General features: G+C 39.6%; 1 protein-coding gene across 3 annotated transcripts in view; it reads right to left on the bottom strand.

Annotated features, from left to right (window-relative positions):
* Nucleotides 1-17,404, bottom strand: part of tcf12 (transcription factor 12) — a 190,871-nt gene that overhangs the window by 130,544 nt on the left and 42,923 nt on the right. For all 3 annotated transcript variants that reach the window (XM_036584376.1, XM_036584373.1, XM_036584374.1), the window contains 2 exons: nucleotides 14,514-14,590; nucleotides 309-411 (listed from right to left, as the gene is read on the bottom strand). In XM_036584376.1, coding sequence (XP_036440269.1) covers nucleotides 309-411; nucleotides 14,514-14,590 — 180 coding nt within the window. The remainder of the gene's footprint in view (nucleotides 1-308; nucleotides 412-14,513; nucleotides 14,591-17,404) is intronic.

The raw sequence follows: 17,404 nt of genomic DNA, 5'->3' as shown, positions 1-17,404 counted from the left end.
TCAGTCTGAGCTGATACTTTTTTTTTTGCAATTGTCTGACGATATCAATGCGATTCACTGTGCATCCCTAGCAATCAGTTAAACTTCCTCAATACCACAAAAACGAAAAACAGATCAATTGCTGTGTGAGAACAATGTCAGCCTATCTGTATAGACAATATAATCATCCAGCACTACAATTTCTGACTACAAAAAAGGGACCAGACTGTGAGAAGCCTTGGCCACAAACATCTTAAGCATAGATAAATTAAATCTCTCTCTCTTTTTCTCTCAGGACGTAAAGAGTGAGAATCACCTTGGCTACTCACCCATTATGCTGGAGCTCATGAAAGGTGTCGGGGACAATCCTTCATGGGACACTAATCGACTGTCACTCAAGTGATCACCATAATGAGGGCTGTCTGCGAAACCCTGGGGGAAAGAGATCACAGCATTAAGCACATTATTAGCCAGCTCTGCTAATTGAGTGCTATGACACTCCTCTAATTACTGAAGCAGCAACGGGGAGCACAATTGGTCAACTGTCCCCTCAAACGATCGATTTTTTTTCTCAACTCCTGTTGTTAAGAAACACTTTTTTTTTTTAAATCTCTGATGCATAAAAGGGAGCAAACAGTGCCCTGGAGGAAAGGCAGTGTTTTACCACGTGGTTGTGAGGTCATTAAACTACAAAGGTAATAGAGCATGAACTAAGATATCAGGATTTTGGGGGGCTATTGCAAAATATATCATATTACAATCATATATTTTGATTTTTAGTAACATTGTTTTGATGGCCAACTGTAGATGCTTTATAGACGCTCACTGTCTTTGGTGAACATTCAGCTAAATATCTATTAAATTCAACTTTTCTCTAAGCCTAAAACACTCAGTCAAACCTTAACCTCAACCTAAACCTAAGGCCAGGTGATACTAATAAAACTCAAAATCAAATATATCAAATATATCATGGAATCAGATGGTATTTAAGTATGAATTAAGTGTTTATGAACCCATGTTTCCTGAGTGCTTCTACTGTATTTTATACAACGTTGCACAAAGCTGATGTGGCTTGTTTTGGACAGTTTGTTCGGATTTCTTCTCTTAAAATTACACTAAATGGAACTTGGAAAGACCCAAATGGAAAGGAATAACATATATTGCAGGTAATTGTCAGGTCCTGGATAACACAAACAAAGTGGTACATTAAAAAGCTAAAAAGCTAAGAAGGAACTGCTTTGTTAACACCAACATAACATATAACCCATATAAAATAATGGGTAATATAAGGGTAATGTATCATATTACCCATATAATATACACATATTTTGGATAATGAATAAAATGCCAATATTTGTGTTGCAGACATCGAGACTACTGGTTCCCATCACTGACACTGTAAAGAAATCAGTAAGTTCATCTACAATGAACCATTTCACAGTAAACTACTTTGAAAGACCTTGTTCACATATTAAATATTGAATTATACAGAAATATTGAACAATTCTCCTTTAATAATAAACTGATTCACCACAAAGTTTGATAACAATCAGAATATGTTACAAACACGCTACATATTGAAATTCAACACCTTTATGGTACCAACCGTGTAACCTTAATACTAACAAGAATCGAAAAATCTCATTTAAAACCGAATTTCAGTACCCAAGTTGGTGGTCTTAGCATCCATGAGCCAACAGGCATGCATGCTCCAAAATCTAGACAGCTCACTGTTTAAACTACATCCTGTATGCATGCTATTAGCATTAGCGCTTCTTTATTAGTTTGCGTCCACTGCAGACAGTAAATACACCCACCTCCAGCACCTCACACTCATTTCTGGTTTAAGCCTGGTTTAAACTTGGGCCGACAACTGATTATGACGGTGCTTTACCAGCTCCACTTAACAACTCTGAAGCAGTGTAAGAAAAGAACCTGCCGAGTTCACAGCGAGGATGCAGCAGGTAGGATCAGTGTCACTCTCGGCTCGACCCTTCCAGGTGCTACAATCAGCCTCCGAGTGCAAAAAGCAGTTGCTAGGCAACATTTTGGTTTAACGAGATAAGCTTCATTTTGTCATGTTTTTGTTTAATTTTTAGGACTAAATCTACATATTTATTTGGACCACTTCTGTTTCATTTTGTTTTATTTCTTGAGCCTCACTCACTCTATTGTCCAACGTTTCTGGCCAGGAGTGTCTTTGATCACCAAATGCAAAAAGGATGCATTCTCAGACTTTCACACAACCAAATTAATTTTCATTCATGTTTGTGGAACAGAAGGACTGCAACAAATTCCCCAAACACTTTTACATTTCATGAAACAAAATTTCCTTTTCACTCTATCATGAATGTCCATGGACAATCTACACCTCATCCACATCTCAAGAGACTTACTCTGATCTTACTGCACCTTCAGTCTACCAAATCTATACTTACACATATAGATTGACATCTTGTACATCTTCTATCCATATCTTGTATAATCTGGAAGATTTCAATATCAATATTCTACCCCCTGTGTACCTGCATCTCATTTATTTATGTACCTTAGACTCAATAACTGCACATATGGAAATATGTACAACTGTACATATCGTAGTTTTATTTCATAACATTTTTACTGTACAACTGTGCATTGGAAACAGTGCAATACTAGTGTATATTGTGTATATGTGTGTGTGTATATATATATATATATATATATATGTATGTATGTATATACATGATTTGACAATAAACGTGATTTGATTTGGGTGTTGTTATGCACAATATACATAAAATGGAATTATATTCCAATTTCCAGCACTGATCTCCAGAACATTTTATTATATAAATGCATTAATTTACACATAAACACTTGTGCTAATATTAATATAAATGCATACATATATGTATACGTAAATAATACATAAATGCAATATTCTTAGTATGCAATATGAGAACTGTATACACATTTTTTACACGGTTAAATCGTGTTTACATATTGCAGACCTGGATGCAAGCAGTTTATCCAAGGTGTCTGTCTGCCAAAAAAAAAGAAAAAAAACCCTTTCCTTTCCTTTCTTCTGAGGCTAAACACTGCCCTTTCATGACCGTTATCAGCTTCAGGGGCTTAGGTCTAAATATCGGTCACAGTATGGTCCTTTAAAACTCAGGGTTCCCTGCCATAAAAGAGACTCTGTAGCTGTTCTAATCCCGAGGCCTGTAAAAATCCGCCTGCCGCTGCAGTCAGATGTGTCCCCCAAACTACATTAACTCCCTCCGGAGGCCCAGAGCAGCTGCTGCTCCTCATTTCTATAGGCTTTACCTCTCCCATCTCATATCCTCCACATTCAAACGTAGAGAGAGAAAGAAAAGAAAGAAAAAAAAAAAACACAAAATCTTATTAAGCATCTTTTTTTGCGGGGGGGTGGTGGTTGAGGGGGGCAACGGAGTCTGGAGTCATTTCAAAGGCGGCGGAGTGGTGTTCTGCACGGAATCAATCCCAAAAAAAAGGTTCCACTATTGTGTTCCTGCCAGGCCACCGTCCGTGTTAATCACGCCATGAACTGCCGCACTAATAACATGAACCCTGGAGAGATGGCAGCGGGGATTCTGGCAGGCAAAAAACAAGCTTCCAAACCGCTCTTTCCTACTCTACAAATCAGCGTGAGACGTTTTAACTGACACTCCATAAAGCCGGCGCACATATGTTGGTTTTAGTGTGTTTGTGGGTACTTCTGTTTACCTGTGCAACACCACAGCTAGTGCAACAATGCAATACTTTCCCTATATTTAACACTTTTTGATGATATTTAAGTTTGCATTGACAAAGTTAATGAACTCATGCTTCCTGAGAGCTACTACAATCCTGACTTTTGGACAGTTCTGTTCTCTTTTCTCTTAAAACGACACCATAGGGAAAAGTATACAGTGCTGTAAATGTTAACCAGACACAAATCGCACTCCTACTATGCAGTGTTTATGTATTTTAAACTGTCCTTTCAAAACTATCTGAAGCAACCATCAAACAACACACATTGCAGTAAAAGGGGAATTCCACAGACTGTTCAAAAGGGTTGCTTAATACAATTGTGGAGATGCTGGCAACATGTGGTTTGATGTGAAACTGCAGAGAAATTTACAGATTCAGATTTCTGTACAGTGGTGGATGTGATGGTTGCAATGTCCACAATGTAAATACAGTCATTTTATTTTATTTACTTTCTAATATGACTAGCGAACCTACACATGTCCCCTGGGTTTTTACATGTGATGTTGAAGGGGTTAAAATAGTGGTAAACTGGGGGGGTGGGGTGGTTGTTCGGGTCCTATTTCATTTTACCACACTCTGCATGTACCTGTCTGCCAAGAATGTATTTAAAAACACATTTCACCCCAAAAGCTTCTCTCAAAACTTCTGAAAAACAATGTCTCAGGCATCAGACATTATGGTGTAATAACATCTTGTGATGTAGCTTTTAGCTGAATACAGATGTCTGGTTCCTATCACTACTACTATAAACACTTCTGACTCAATAAGTGCCTCTAGAACAGAGAATTTCACATTAAACTGGTGGAATTTCCCTTTCAGTTTTTGTCATCTTGTTTGTTATTTGTTTAGTGTTATTAAAACATGAATAAATGAATGAATAAATTAATGAAACATCAAAAAATGAATATTGTTGTGTGACACCAATATCACTACTGATACAGACGATACACTGCACAGCACTAACTCGACAATCTCTTGGCTCTTTCAGACATTTAATGATAAGCTGGCAGTCTGCTTGATGATAATGCATGTTTAATCAGAGGTGGATAGAGTAGCCTAAACCTATATTCAAGTCGAAGTAACGATGTTTGATTAAAATATTTCCTCAAATAAAAGTAAAAGTACCCAAAAAACAACTTTAGTAGAAATACAAAAGTATAAAGTAGTAAACTGCTCAAGTACTGAGAATCCTAAAGAATTGTGGTAGAATTCTTCATAAATCCAGCTTCCACCAGTAAAGGAACTGAAGCCTGTTAAGCTCTATTCTTCTGTTTTTTGGATCCCTTTGGTCTAAAATAACACGGCAGAGATCTCACCAATCACAAAGCAGTACAGACGTCACCAACAAAACAAAAATTAAAAAATGAATGGCTAAAATGTAACATTAAAAAAGTAGATGACTTTAGTCAATTACATACTTACGTAAAATCAATGAATTATGATTTAAAAATACTCAGAACTGTACAAACCATCAATATTTTACTTACGTACATGTATTTGAGTAATCTAACTAGTGACTACCCTCCTCTATCTTACAGTAAGAAACAGAAACTGATGGACAGACTCATTTATAAACATTTCCTCCCATAGCAAAGCTTTTATATAACCTTTCGCTGTTTTCTTAAAGGGTTCCTATTTTATCATTTTTCAATGAAGTATCTTTCTATCTTAAGAATCTTTGAAAGGCTGTGTGGGGTTTATTATTGTTCGCTTTAGTCCAATTTTACTGTTTGGCCTTTTAAAAACACAGTAATTACTCAATTAGCCAAATATAACCAGTATACACTACTAATAATCATTAATCATCAGTGACTGTGCTGCTTTCATGTTTTCGTATTATATCATTATAAGGACATTTGTTCCTCACTAAGGGCAAAAAACACACATGCACAGAGAAACTAACCGCTCCTCCATCTTCACCCATCAGCGATATATTCCTGCTTCCTTGCTGTTTGTGACCCGGTGCTGACAGCTGCCAGAGTGTTGGAAAAGGACAAGTGGAGCAGAGGGGAAGGGATGGAGGGACAGGGCGAAGAGAGGGAGAGAAAGATGAGGGAGGGCAGGGGGAGTTTATGCTCCTTTGGGACCATTAGATCATCAATCACGCCTGGTTCATCATCACTAAACACACCATTCTCCTGTGTCTGTGTGTACTACCCTGCTTCTGCTGTGACTGCAAGCGAAAGAGCTCCAGTTACTGCTGGCTAAATGACTGTCAAAGCACTGCTGAAAGGGGAATTCCTCTGATTTCTTTCAAAATTTCAGTGCAGTTCAGACTGCTTTGATAAACACTGGACTATTCTTGAGAAATACACAGAGTCAGAACTGTGATAAAGGTAGGAAGTATCTGAGGCCTCCAGATGATGTAATGATATTTCTGAGCAGATCAGACATAATATGATACATTTACATAAAGGAGGGGAAAGTCAAAGGAAAATAAGTAAAAAAACACAGGAGTTTCCAAAACTGGAGATCAAAAAATGGTTAAAAGCCACAGAGAAAATGGGACTCCTAACGACCATGCAAGACTTGGTAGACACCAAAACTGCCCCCATCAGATAAACAGCACTTAAAGCTTTCCTCTTTGAGAGAGAGGAGAAAATCAAGCTGCTTCAGATGTGAAAACATCCACAGGTGTTTCTGTCCATCCTTCCACTGTGAGAAGACAACTCAGCACTATGAGTCTGAAAGGATGTGAAATATATGCATATCTCTGTTGTTGAAACAAAACCTTGTATCTCCAAAATGGTAACTTTACAGGAGAAGGTAAAAACATACTTTTTTATTTTTAATGTAAGTCAATGGAACCAGATTTTTTCCCCAAGTCTTTTTGGACCGTTTCTCTTGGTCCATTTATCACAAAATTTATAGACAATGTAAAGGGCAACAGGCATTTTCAAACTATGGCAAATAAAGAAAAACAACAAAAACGGAGACACAAGGTTTTGTCCCGACAGCAGCGACATATATGAGTGTTGTAAACAATAAAAGTGCCTAACTCAGTAGCTTTACCGAGGAACAGAGACACTTCTGCTTTTTTTTTGCCTTGGCATTAAAGGGTTAAGTATGCAGGCCTCTAAAGCCTTTTCCTGCCCAGGTGAACACCAGCCTGCATTCCATCGGCTTGGGGACAGGTGATAGGGCTGTGATGGACAGGGGCAAGGCATTGTGGGATAGCGGTCTCGGACTGGACTGTCAGACGGGACGCCCCCGGCAACGGCTGCCCGGGATAGAGAGCCTGGCTATGAGCCAAGGTCAGCATGCAGGGGCTGGAGTGTGTGCATAACCCACTAATCACACAGATACAGAGAGAGAGAGAGAGAGAGAGAGAGATGGGAGAGAGAGAGATGGGAGAGAGAGAGAGATGAGAGAGAGAGAGAGAGAGATGGGAGAGAAAGAGAGAGAGAGATGGCAGAGAGAGAGAGAGACGGGAGAGAGAGAGAAAGGAGAAAGAGAGATGGGAGAGAGAGAGAGAGAGAGAGAGGAGAGAGAGGGAGAAAGAATAGAGAAAGGAAGGGGGACAAAACACGAGACAGAGAGAGAAGAAAGGGACAGACCAAGATAGAAAAGGGGAGAGAGAGAGAACGAGAGAAGCGAGAGAGGGAGAGAGAGAGAGCGCAAAAGACAGAGGAGAAAGGTAAGAGAACGAGAGAGAGAGAGAGAGAGAGAATGAGTGAGTGAAAAGGGAGAAAGAATACAGAGAGGTAGGGAGACAAAACGTGAAATAGAGAAAGAAAGGAAGAGACGGAGATGGAAAAAGGAGAAAGAGAGAGGGGGGAAGGGAGCAAGAAAGAGGAAGAGATAAGAGACAGAGAAAGAGTGGAAAGAGTGAGCGAGCGAGAGACATGAGAAAGAAAAAGAAGAAAGAGACTGAGAAAAAGAAGCCAGAAAAAGCGAGAGAGATGGAAAAACAGGAGATTAATATTTTCTGATTGTTAAAAAAAAGAATAAAAGAATAAACAGTGATCTAAATATGCTACAGAGATGAAAAGATGAAAATCTGCCAACTCGCTTCCCTCATTTAAACTACCCGACTGAAGTTAGGGGAGAAATTTTGTATCAGAGGAGGAAAAAAAAAGTAAATAAACAGTCCGACCCACTAAATGTATTCATTTATCTGATGAGAGATTAGAGATTAGAGATGCTGCTAAACCTCCACACGAGTGCTGCGACACATGAAGATGCTGATAAGATTGAAACAAGCGCTACAGACTGCAGGGGAATTCTCTGCCTGCTATTGAGCGTCTGTGGTTGATGTGCGCGATAGCATTTCATGAACAAACCACAGAAGGATAACACGGCTTCTTAACACGGCTTCGACGAAGCAAGAACACATTAGTTTCTTCACTTTCTAGCACTCGGAGAGGCTCCGATCCCCACGGTGAATTTCAGAGTGCGGTTTGGCTCACTGGGATTTAAATCCCTCCCCACGTATTGTGAGCTCAGGTAATACGACGACTGTCAACAGTTGAAAGTTTATTACAAACACTCACTTTGAACCTACACTCAGTGGGCATTTTATCAGAAACACCTACCATATAGGCACACTTTGTAGGGTCATAATTACTCCCTGCAGCCTGTCTGCGGTTGCACAACTTACAAGCCCCTCTTTTATCAATGGAAAAAGACCCCTACAGGACCACCACTGAACAGATAATGGCCCCCTGCCCAAAAAAATCCAGCCAAGAGAAGCTCTGTGGTCAGAAACTGGCCACTGATGAAAGGGTAGAGGATGGCTAACACAAACAAACAGTACATCAACAGATGGGCTACAGTCTCTAACTGTACACCAGCAAGGTGGAGCTACAACTAAGGGGGTCTTAGATAAAGCGGCCACTAAATGAAGAAAAAAAAAAAGTTTTGCATATTTAATATTCCTGAAGACTTTAAGATACTATTACTGGTCTATAAATCGCTCAGTGGTGCAGGACCAGCATATACATTTAATATGTAGCAGCGATATGAGCCGAGCAGAACTCTCAGATCTTTAGGAACTGGTCAGTTAGTCCCGCCAAAGGTAAAGACTAAACATGGAGAAGCAACGTTTGGCTACTATGTGGAACAAGTTGACAGAGCGCACTAGAAGAGCTCAGACACTGGACACCTTAACCCTTGTGTGGTGTTCGTGTGTTTGTTACTCAGTGGTCTGGTGGACCCACCACATCATAATCATAACAATTTATGTAAAAAATACCAGAGGTTTAAAACATCACAAGTGTCCAGCGTAGGGTTCTCCTTTAGCAGCTGTAGCCAGTCAGCAGCCTGTCCATGTTGTCCACCCTCACACACACACACACACACACACTAACAGCAGGCCATGTACGAGGAGAACAGAGCGAAGGACACAGCACCTCCACACTTTCATTCCCCGCGGGTTCAGCCAACACCACATGTGTAATATAAATGTGTGGGGGGTGAACAGAGTGAAGACACTGAAAATGGGTTATTTTATATGTTCTTCACAGAAAATGATCAAAGGCCAAGAAATCTGAGGTTGAAATAATAATAAATCGCATCATTTTTTCTTTTGGTAAACATTGAAAATGGGTCCCACAGACCTGAACACCACACAAGGGTTAAATGTTCCTATCTGAGCAGCTTTCAGCGCAGTTTAAAACACTGTTAGCATTACTAGGCCCTTTTCCTATGAAACGGCACTTTTTTATCCTATTCAAACTTTTAATTTTTAATCGGATTTTTAACTGTCCTAATTTAACTTCTAATTCGAATTTTACTTTAAGGATTTTCTCTTTAAATTTATTGTTTTAATAATGTTTTAATCATGTTTTTAATTTTTATTCTCGTTTATTTTTTTTTAACAATTCTGTATTTTCTGAAATGTGTGTATGGATGTATATGTCTGTCTGTCTGTCTGTCTATCTGAACTGGCGACCTGTCTAGGGTGTTTCCTGCCTTCCGCTCGATGACCGCTGGGACAATGTGAATTAAATAGAAAATTTAAAAATTTTAAAAATCAACACTTCCAATTTGATCACTACATAAACACAGCTCGGGTCAGGCAGTGGACAGCGAAGGAGACGGTGGGACTAAGAGCAGTAATTCCGAATATGTTTCTCGCTACTACACATAACTATCTATTCCTGGATGAATTTGCTTGTTTGAACAATGCTTAGTTGCAGCTACACTATTGATTCATCTTATATTTACTTAATAGATGAATACTGAGAAATATTTCAACAGGAAATCATACAAGTAGGAGAAGAGACTCTTGAATGGCCTCAATCAGATTAGTCTATTCCAACTGAGGTCCTATCAGTCAGATTATTAATGGATTATTAGGCTGCATGTAAACATGGCTAGTATGTAGTTTCACAGTGGAAAAATACATCACTTACACTCAAAGAAGACAAAGACATAAACTGAGCCTGTAAATGAAAAGTCAGTAAGAAAGAACTGTAGTCATGATTCGTTTTCACACAAGCACTTTCCAGCTCGTCTTTATCCCTCAGAATTAAACAGGCTGTTTTCATCACTGTGCCTCTAGACTTAAGACTGACGCGGAAATGATCTCTGTTCTGATTGTTTGCCCAGTATTGTATGTGCCAGTCTGGGTTGAAATATGGCTTATAACTTCAGTGTGAATGGGAGAAACCTGCTGTAGGCTGAATAAGTCAATATATGCAAATACGTTGGATACTGTGACATCACAAAAACAATTAATTCAAATTGGGCTGTTCTTGCAGCTTAGTTTCCATATATAGATAGAGATTATGGAGTAAACGGCACATTTAGAAACTTCAACAATATTTACATACTAAAGCTCCACCCCATTTCACCCCTCGCCCCTAACACTTAGCCCTTAGTTTCTCATGTTCATGCCTAGGGGAAGGGTGTGCCCAATTTTTGTTGAGATAGAGGGGTAAGGCAAAGTATTAGGGCTACATGACCCTCCAAACAGAGGTTTTTTAGAGGCACACGCCAAACAGTGTTATGAGTAAAAAAAAAACGTGGTAAGATGGCTGCATGAGCGACCAAAAAAAACACACAAATATGAGTATTTACTCCATAAAAAAATGACGATAACCATCGTATTATTTTAGTTTAATGTTGTTTCAAAGTATTATTGTCCTTTCCTTCATAGCATGCATAAAAAATCACTAATATTATGCCGATGTCTCGGTAGCTAGCTGGCTAAATTTTTCTCGTTCCACCTTAAATAGTCCAGCAGTACTTGAGCAGTACTGGTGCCAGAATGTAACTCTTGCTCCATTTAAGGTGGAATGGAAAAATTCGAATGAGAAGCTGGCGAATAGCTGACTTCAGCTTCATATCACCAAAGAATCAGGGGTGGACAATAATAAATAATTGTCTTATACCCCTCTTTGAAGGCATATGATGTCCTAAATGTAACTAAAGCCCAGCAGTGAGGAGCTGAACTTTACCCTCCTTTGCTGTCACTGCAGACTGGCAGGGTCGCCTACAGAGCAGCGCTAGTAGCTGTTAATGAAATAATGCTCTTTTTTATTTGAGGGTCCCATTTCACAGGGGAAGATTTCAACCACTACCCCTGTAACTCAATTCCAAGGGCCTGCATCAGCCTTGTATTTCAAATACAACGAGGACCTTTCAATTTGGGCCTTCAAATGAAAAAAAAGAGCACTGGTATCACACTGGTACTCGGAATCAGCCAAGACCCAGAGTTCAGGTATCGGGATCATTTTCGGCAGAGAAAAAAGGTGGAACTGGTGAATTTAAACTTAAGATTGCAGTGCACTGCAACTGTACACTCAGCACATAGTTTATAGGGCTGAGGCACAGTGAAAGAACATGAACGTAGCCCATCGTGGCCAAAGAGAGCGTCAAACACAGCATAAACACAAAGACTAAAGGCAGGCTGTTTGTGTGGACGCCAGGGCTGATGAATGGATGGATGGAAGGGTGCGGGCAGGGTTCAGCCTGAGCTGGGGATTAGAGGGAATCTCCCCATTCTTTCTGCTCAAAGTGGGCCGGATGAGCGTTTGACAGGCTGGAAACCCCGCAGCCTATGATAGGTATGCGGCTTTTCTCTCTGACAGTCTGCCGGCCACACGCAGTCTTTCCACAGAAAGACGGCAGGCACGCTCGCGAAAACAAGGCCGAAACCGGGCGTTGGTGGGGGTTTTCTGGGGGAGACGTGGCCGTTTCTGCTGCGCGCAATGGTTTGAAAATGATATTGATTATTCTAGGTTAGATGCGAGCATTGATAAATGACCAAATGAACACATCTACAGCCGCAGCACACAGTACAGACGCATGAGCGCTGCTATGTACGTTGCGATTGTGTTTGTTTTCATACATTTTCAGTACAAAATCGTACCGACTATGAAGCAAAAAGCAAGGCTAAACTACAGGACCAATAAAATGCTAATATATATATATATATATATATATATATATATATATATATATATATATATATATAATGTTATATATATTCTGCGCTGTGCACTATGCTTGAAAATGATATTGATTATTCTAGGTAGGATGCTTATATCGCTATCCATCTATCTATCTATCTATCTATCTATCTATCTATCTATCTATCGCTGTGCTCATATCTCTATTTTTTTGGTCGTTTCTCAGTTTTTGACATAATGAAAGTATCAAAAAACCTGTTGCCGTTTATATTTTGTGTAAATTTCATGATGAATGGACCAAAAGAAACGACCCAGAATTACTTGGAAAAAAGTCAATTTCGATTGACTTACATTAAAAGTAAAGGATGTTTTCCTTCTCCTGTAAACTTACTATTTTGGAGATACAAGGTTTTGTTCCAACAACAGCAATATATACATACACATATATATATATATATATATATACATATATATATAAATATATATATATATATATATATATATATATATATATATATATATATATATATATATATACACACATACATACACATATATATACACATACATACACATATATATACACACACGCACATACATACACATATGTCACCGCTGTTGTAACTAAACCTTTTATCCCCATTTTTGTTGTTTTCCAGTTTCCAGTTTTTTACACTGCGCGTAAATTCCATGATGAATGGATGGTCTTTTCCCTCTCAGTTACTATTTTGGAGATACAAGGTTTTGTTCCAACACACACACACACACACACACATACATACACATATATATATATATATATATTTTTTTTAACTTATTTACACACACACACACACACACTACACTATATATATTTATATTTAAGCAGTTACATGTATATAATATATAAGAACATATGTATGACCCCACAGTCCCACACTGTATGAAAACAAACACACATGTGCGTGTGTGAGGTGTATGAACAGAACAGCTGTCTGCTCACTGACGCCCGCCCCTCGCAATGTCAGAAACGCTGATTTATATGCACCTAGAGCAAAGATATCTCAAGCGTCTCCAACTTATAATTCAAATCAGGCAGACGCCAGAGCCGTAGCCTGTAGATGTGCATTGGGGAAGGACACTGGAAAATAAACAAGGCAGCGTGGCGCGAGAGCCGCTGACATTTGACTGATTTCTGATGGGAAGTGACAGGAGATTGACATTAAATGAAATTCATACAGGGCACCCAGAACAAACCAACGTGTAAAAGACAAACAAACAAATAGAAAAACAGAGAGATCTTCACACTCCGCTATGGATGTGCGTGTGCCAGAGTCTGTGTGAAATGAAATAAGGCCCACAGTCGAGGCTTTACGCCCAGGACGACTCCATTTGCATGCATGAAAATTTCACCTTATCACAAATCTGAAATGCATCCATGATTCCATTCCAATTACACAGAGCTGCATTTCCAAGCCTTCGAAACGTAATCGGTCGTTATTTTTTTGGAGATTTCATATCTACCACCAATAATATCAATCATTATAACTTTACATGGTCCATAGTATTTGCATTTATATTCATACATTCCGTGTACAGGGATAAATATATGGAGATTAAAAAAATGCAGTAAAGCTATACATGTAAATTCTTCATAATTGAACCCTATATGATCTAAAAGATTGTTAGATACCCTGAATTTTAACATGGTTGCTATGCATGGGTATGTAGTAAAATACCGCAATTTAGCCTGAATTTAGAGTCAATTTATTTGTTTATTGTTTTGGGTGTTGGTACAGAAAAGTCAGTGTTGTGGTGCTGTGCTAGAGAAAGCAAGAGACAAAAAGAGGAAAAAACCAAGACAGCAATCACGAGAGAGAGAGAGAGAGAGAGAGAAAGAGCGAGAGAGAGCGAGCAAGAGAAAGAGAAAAAACCTAGAACGATCAAGAAAGAGAGGCACCAGAGTAAAAGCGAGCAAGAGGTTAAGAGGGAGTGGGAGAGGAAGAGCAAGAGAGAGAAAAAGTGAGAGAGAAAGGAAGAGTGGGAAAAAGGATAAGTGAGAGAACGAAGGAGAAAGAGAAAGAGAAAGAAATAGAGTGAACAGGCGAGAGCAAAGGACCGAGAGGCCGAGTGAGAGACAACACAAGAGAGAGAGAGAAATGGACTAACCGGGCAAGAGTGAAAGACAGCGAGGAGGAGAGGGAGTGCGAAAAAAAAGAGTGAATAGGCAAAAGCAAAAGAGCGAGAGGGAGAGAGAAAGAAAAAGAGGGAGCAGGCAAGAGTGAAAGACAGTTAAAGAGAGAGGGAGAGTGTGAGAGAGAGTGTGAGAGAGAGCGAGAGAGAGAGAGAGAGAGAGAAAGAGAGAGCGAGCAAACGAGAGAGAGCGAGCGAGCGAGCAAGAGAGAGAGAGAGAGAGAGAGAGAGACAGACACTCAGTCTTACCCTGGAGGACTCGTCATACGAAGGGCTGGACTGGCCACCTGGGGCCCAGGACGCCTCTGCTGTCCGCTCATCTATACCTGTCAACAGAGCAGATACACAACTCCATCAGACCTGCTCCACTCTACAGTACAGCGTGCACACACACACACACGCACGCACGCACACGCACGCACACACACACACACACACACACTGATGTTGAATGCCTTCATTTGGTGCAGATCATCGCAAAAATGCGTTCCCACCAAAGCTCCCTTGGAAGCGAACCGAGACGTGATTTTGCTGGACCACAGATCACTTGTTTGGCGCTGACCCAAACACGGGTGGAGTGTTCACACCTGACAAAACGGACCGAACTACAGAAAAAAGTCTTACAGGTCCACAACAGACAAAGGCCCGTAGGCCAGATCAGGCCTGTGACACAATCCTATCCGGCCTGCAAAGTAATTTCATTTTCTATTAATAGTAGCCCGTTTCACAATGCGCTGCATACAGTACCCAGCATGCACTGCAACCTAATGTGCGCTCTGACTCTCCTACCCCAACCACAGTCTATGGGACAGTGGATACACATTAATTCTACACCTTAAGTCCAACACTTTATAGAACCAAACACACTAGCTGCATTTCAGCTGCAGTTCAACCAGTATACACTCTTAACATTCACTCAGCAGCTCAGAAGTTGAGTCTAATTCAAGCAAATAGGTAGGTTTAAAAGACTGAGTTCCTGGGGACGTTTAAATTTTGAATATTTCAAGTATTCATGTAATATTTCAAGGTCTACTACAAGTGCCTATATTTTGCTGTGGACAATCTGACGTGTTTTAAATAAACAGGCCAGTTCAGGTTATAGCAAAATGTTAATTAAAAATGAAATAAAAACACAGGTGCTCTCCGGCCCACAGATTCTTTAAGATTTTTTAATATAGCCCTATTAGTGGTTGAGATTGACACCCCTGCACTAGATTAATGCCATTTTTACGGCCAAAGTAAAGACAATATACAACGACCACAACTTTACTCAACAGTCCCATTATGTTTATTTATCTGACAATAATTCTGCTCACACGCTACAGTTCGCTTCAGTGTTAGGGGCCGTCTCAAAATTACCAGAATGAAAAGTGTCGCTGCTGTTATTATTATTACTACTACTATTAGCAGTATTAGCAGTAGTAGTAGTTTAAATGTTTAAACATTTATTGTGGTTATTTACCACACAACTACCTGAGTAAGAGGACTGGGTTACCGGCACAGGTCAAAAATCACATACTGTAAGCCAAATATGTAGCAATATAGAAGTAATTTTCATACATAATTGTATTTCATACAGACCTACAGCGTATTTATCATCTGAGTATAGAAGTTTTGGATAGGGGTGGGTTTTATGATGATTTGTCATCACTGTATTGCTTTTAAACATGCTTTTCTGAGTATACTACGGGTATCGCTGGCACTTCTAGAAGACTAACTGCATCAAATATAGTGAGCCTGTAAACAACAACAACAACAACAACAACAACAACAACCAGAAACCTCATAAACTGCATAGTAATAAGCAGCTGACTGGACATCAGCCCAATGGCATCCTCTTATTTTATTCATTTGTTTTTACCTGTTTATTTTAATCATTTTTAAGTAGTTTATTTAAGCTAACACTAAATAGACGATACTACTGCCGTCAGTTCTTCACAGCCCTTTTAAATGTGACACTACTATTTTACTGGTGCATTTTATCCATTTGTAAAATTGAATATCATGCTGCTATATTTTTGCCCACTCTTGATTCGACTGTAGCAGTTCAAGAGGAGAAAGAAAAAATTGAAACGTTTCTTAAAAAACAATGAACATCAACAAGCAACCATTCATGTGCAATGAAAACGGAGAGTTCATACTAAGCAGGCGTGCACAGCAACATTCTGCTGGCAGGGGAAAGAAAGAAAGAGTGGAGAGTCGAGTGACTAATCCATTCTACTTCCATTCAAGAGCTGGGCTCTACACGCCGGCTGCCAATTCGCACTGCGTCATTTATTTTGCTTTACATAAATCACGCTCAGAAACATGTCGCTACCCTGCGCCGAAGCGCTGGCGCTCACACCGGAGCGACTGGGCCGCTCTGTGATTTGGCAGTGATGTATAGCTGAACCTCATCAAAACAGCTGAGCACTGAAACCTGATGAAGCTCATATTTTATGCCGCTCTCAAAGACAGCCACCAAAAACACGCAGACAAAAAAAATTATAAATAAATAAAAGTTGACAATTGAATAGATTCAACATCTGGTATGCGATGAACAAATACAATATCTAGTTCTCTCAAAATTGCATTTTGTCACTGCTGTTGGGTAAAGATATATGAATTCTTAGGTCTTTGCGCTGTTTGAGCCAATATTGTTTTGCAGGTAACAACATTCCATTCCACAGGCTCATGTACGAGCGGCAAAATTGCAGAAAAAAAAAAAAAACATCAATATCTCAGAGTTATTGATAATCCATCTCAGTAATTTCACCCCAGCACAATGCTCTTCATTTGATTCCTCCCTGTTACACCATACAAAACATATCAGAACTGAAGAAAACCAATTGTGAAGAACGCAGTAGTCCCTGCGCCGCCGCTGAGCGGAGATTACAGAAATAATAATAAAAAATTGATAAATGTCGGGCTAACATTTTCTTAACTATATGCAAAGCCTTACTGGCTGTAAACAGCCTCGCACTGCATGGCTGGGCAGGACACATACTAAACAGCAACTATGAGCTCGACACATTTGCATAAAGAGAACAACCAGAGAGAGAGAGAGAGAGAGAGAGAGCGAGAGAGAGCGAGAGAGAGCGAGAGAGAGCGTGTGACACAGAGAGAAACAGCAAGTGAAAGAGCATAAGAGAGAAAGAGCA

The sequence above is a fragment of the Colossoma macropomum genome, unplaced genomic scaffold (genome assembly GCF_904425465.1).
Source record: "Colossoma macropomum unplaced genomic scaffold, Colossoma_macropomum, whole genome shotgun sequence".
NCBI classification, from domain to species: domain Eukaryota; kingdom Metazoa; phylum Chordata; class Actinopteri; order Characiformes; family Serrasalmidae; genus Colossoma; species Colossoma macropomum.
This window is presented reverse-complemented; position numbering and strand designations above follow the sequence as displayed.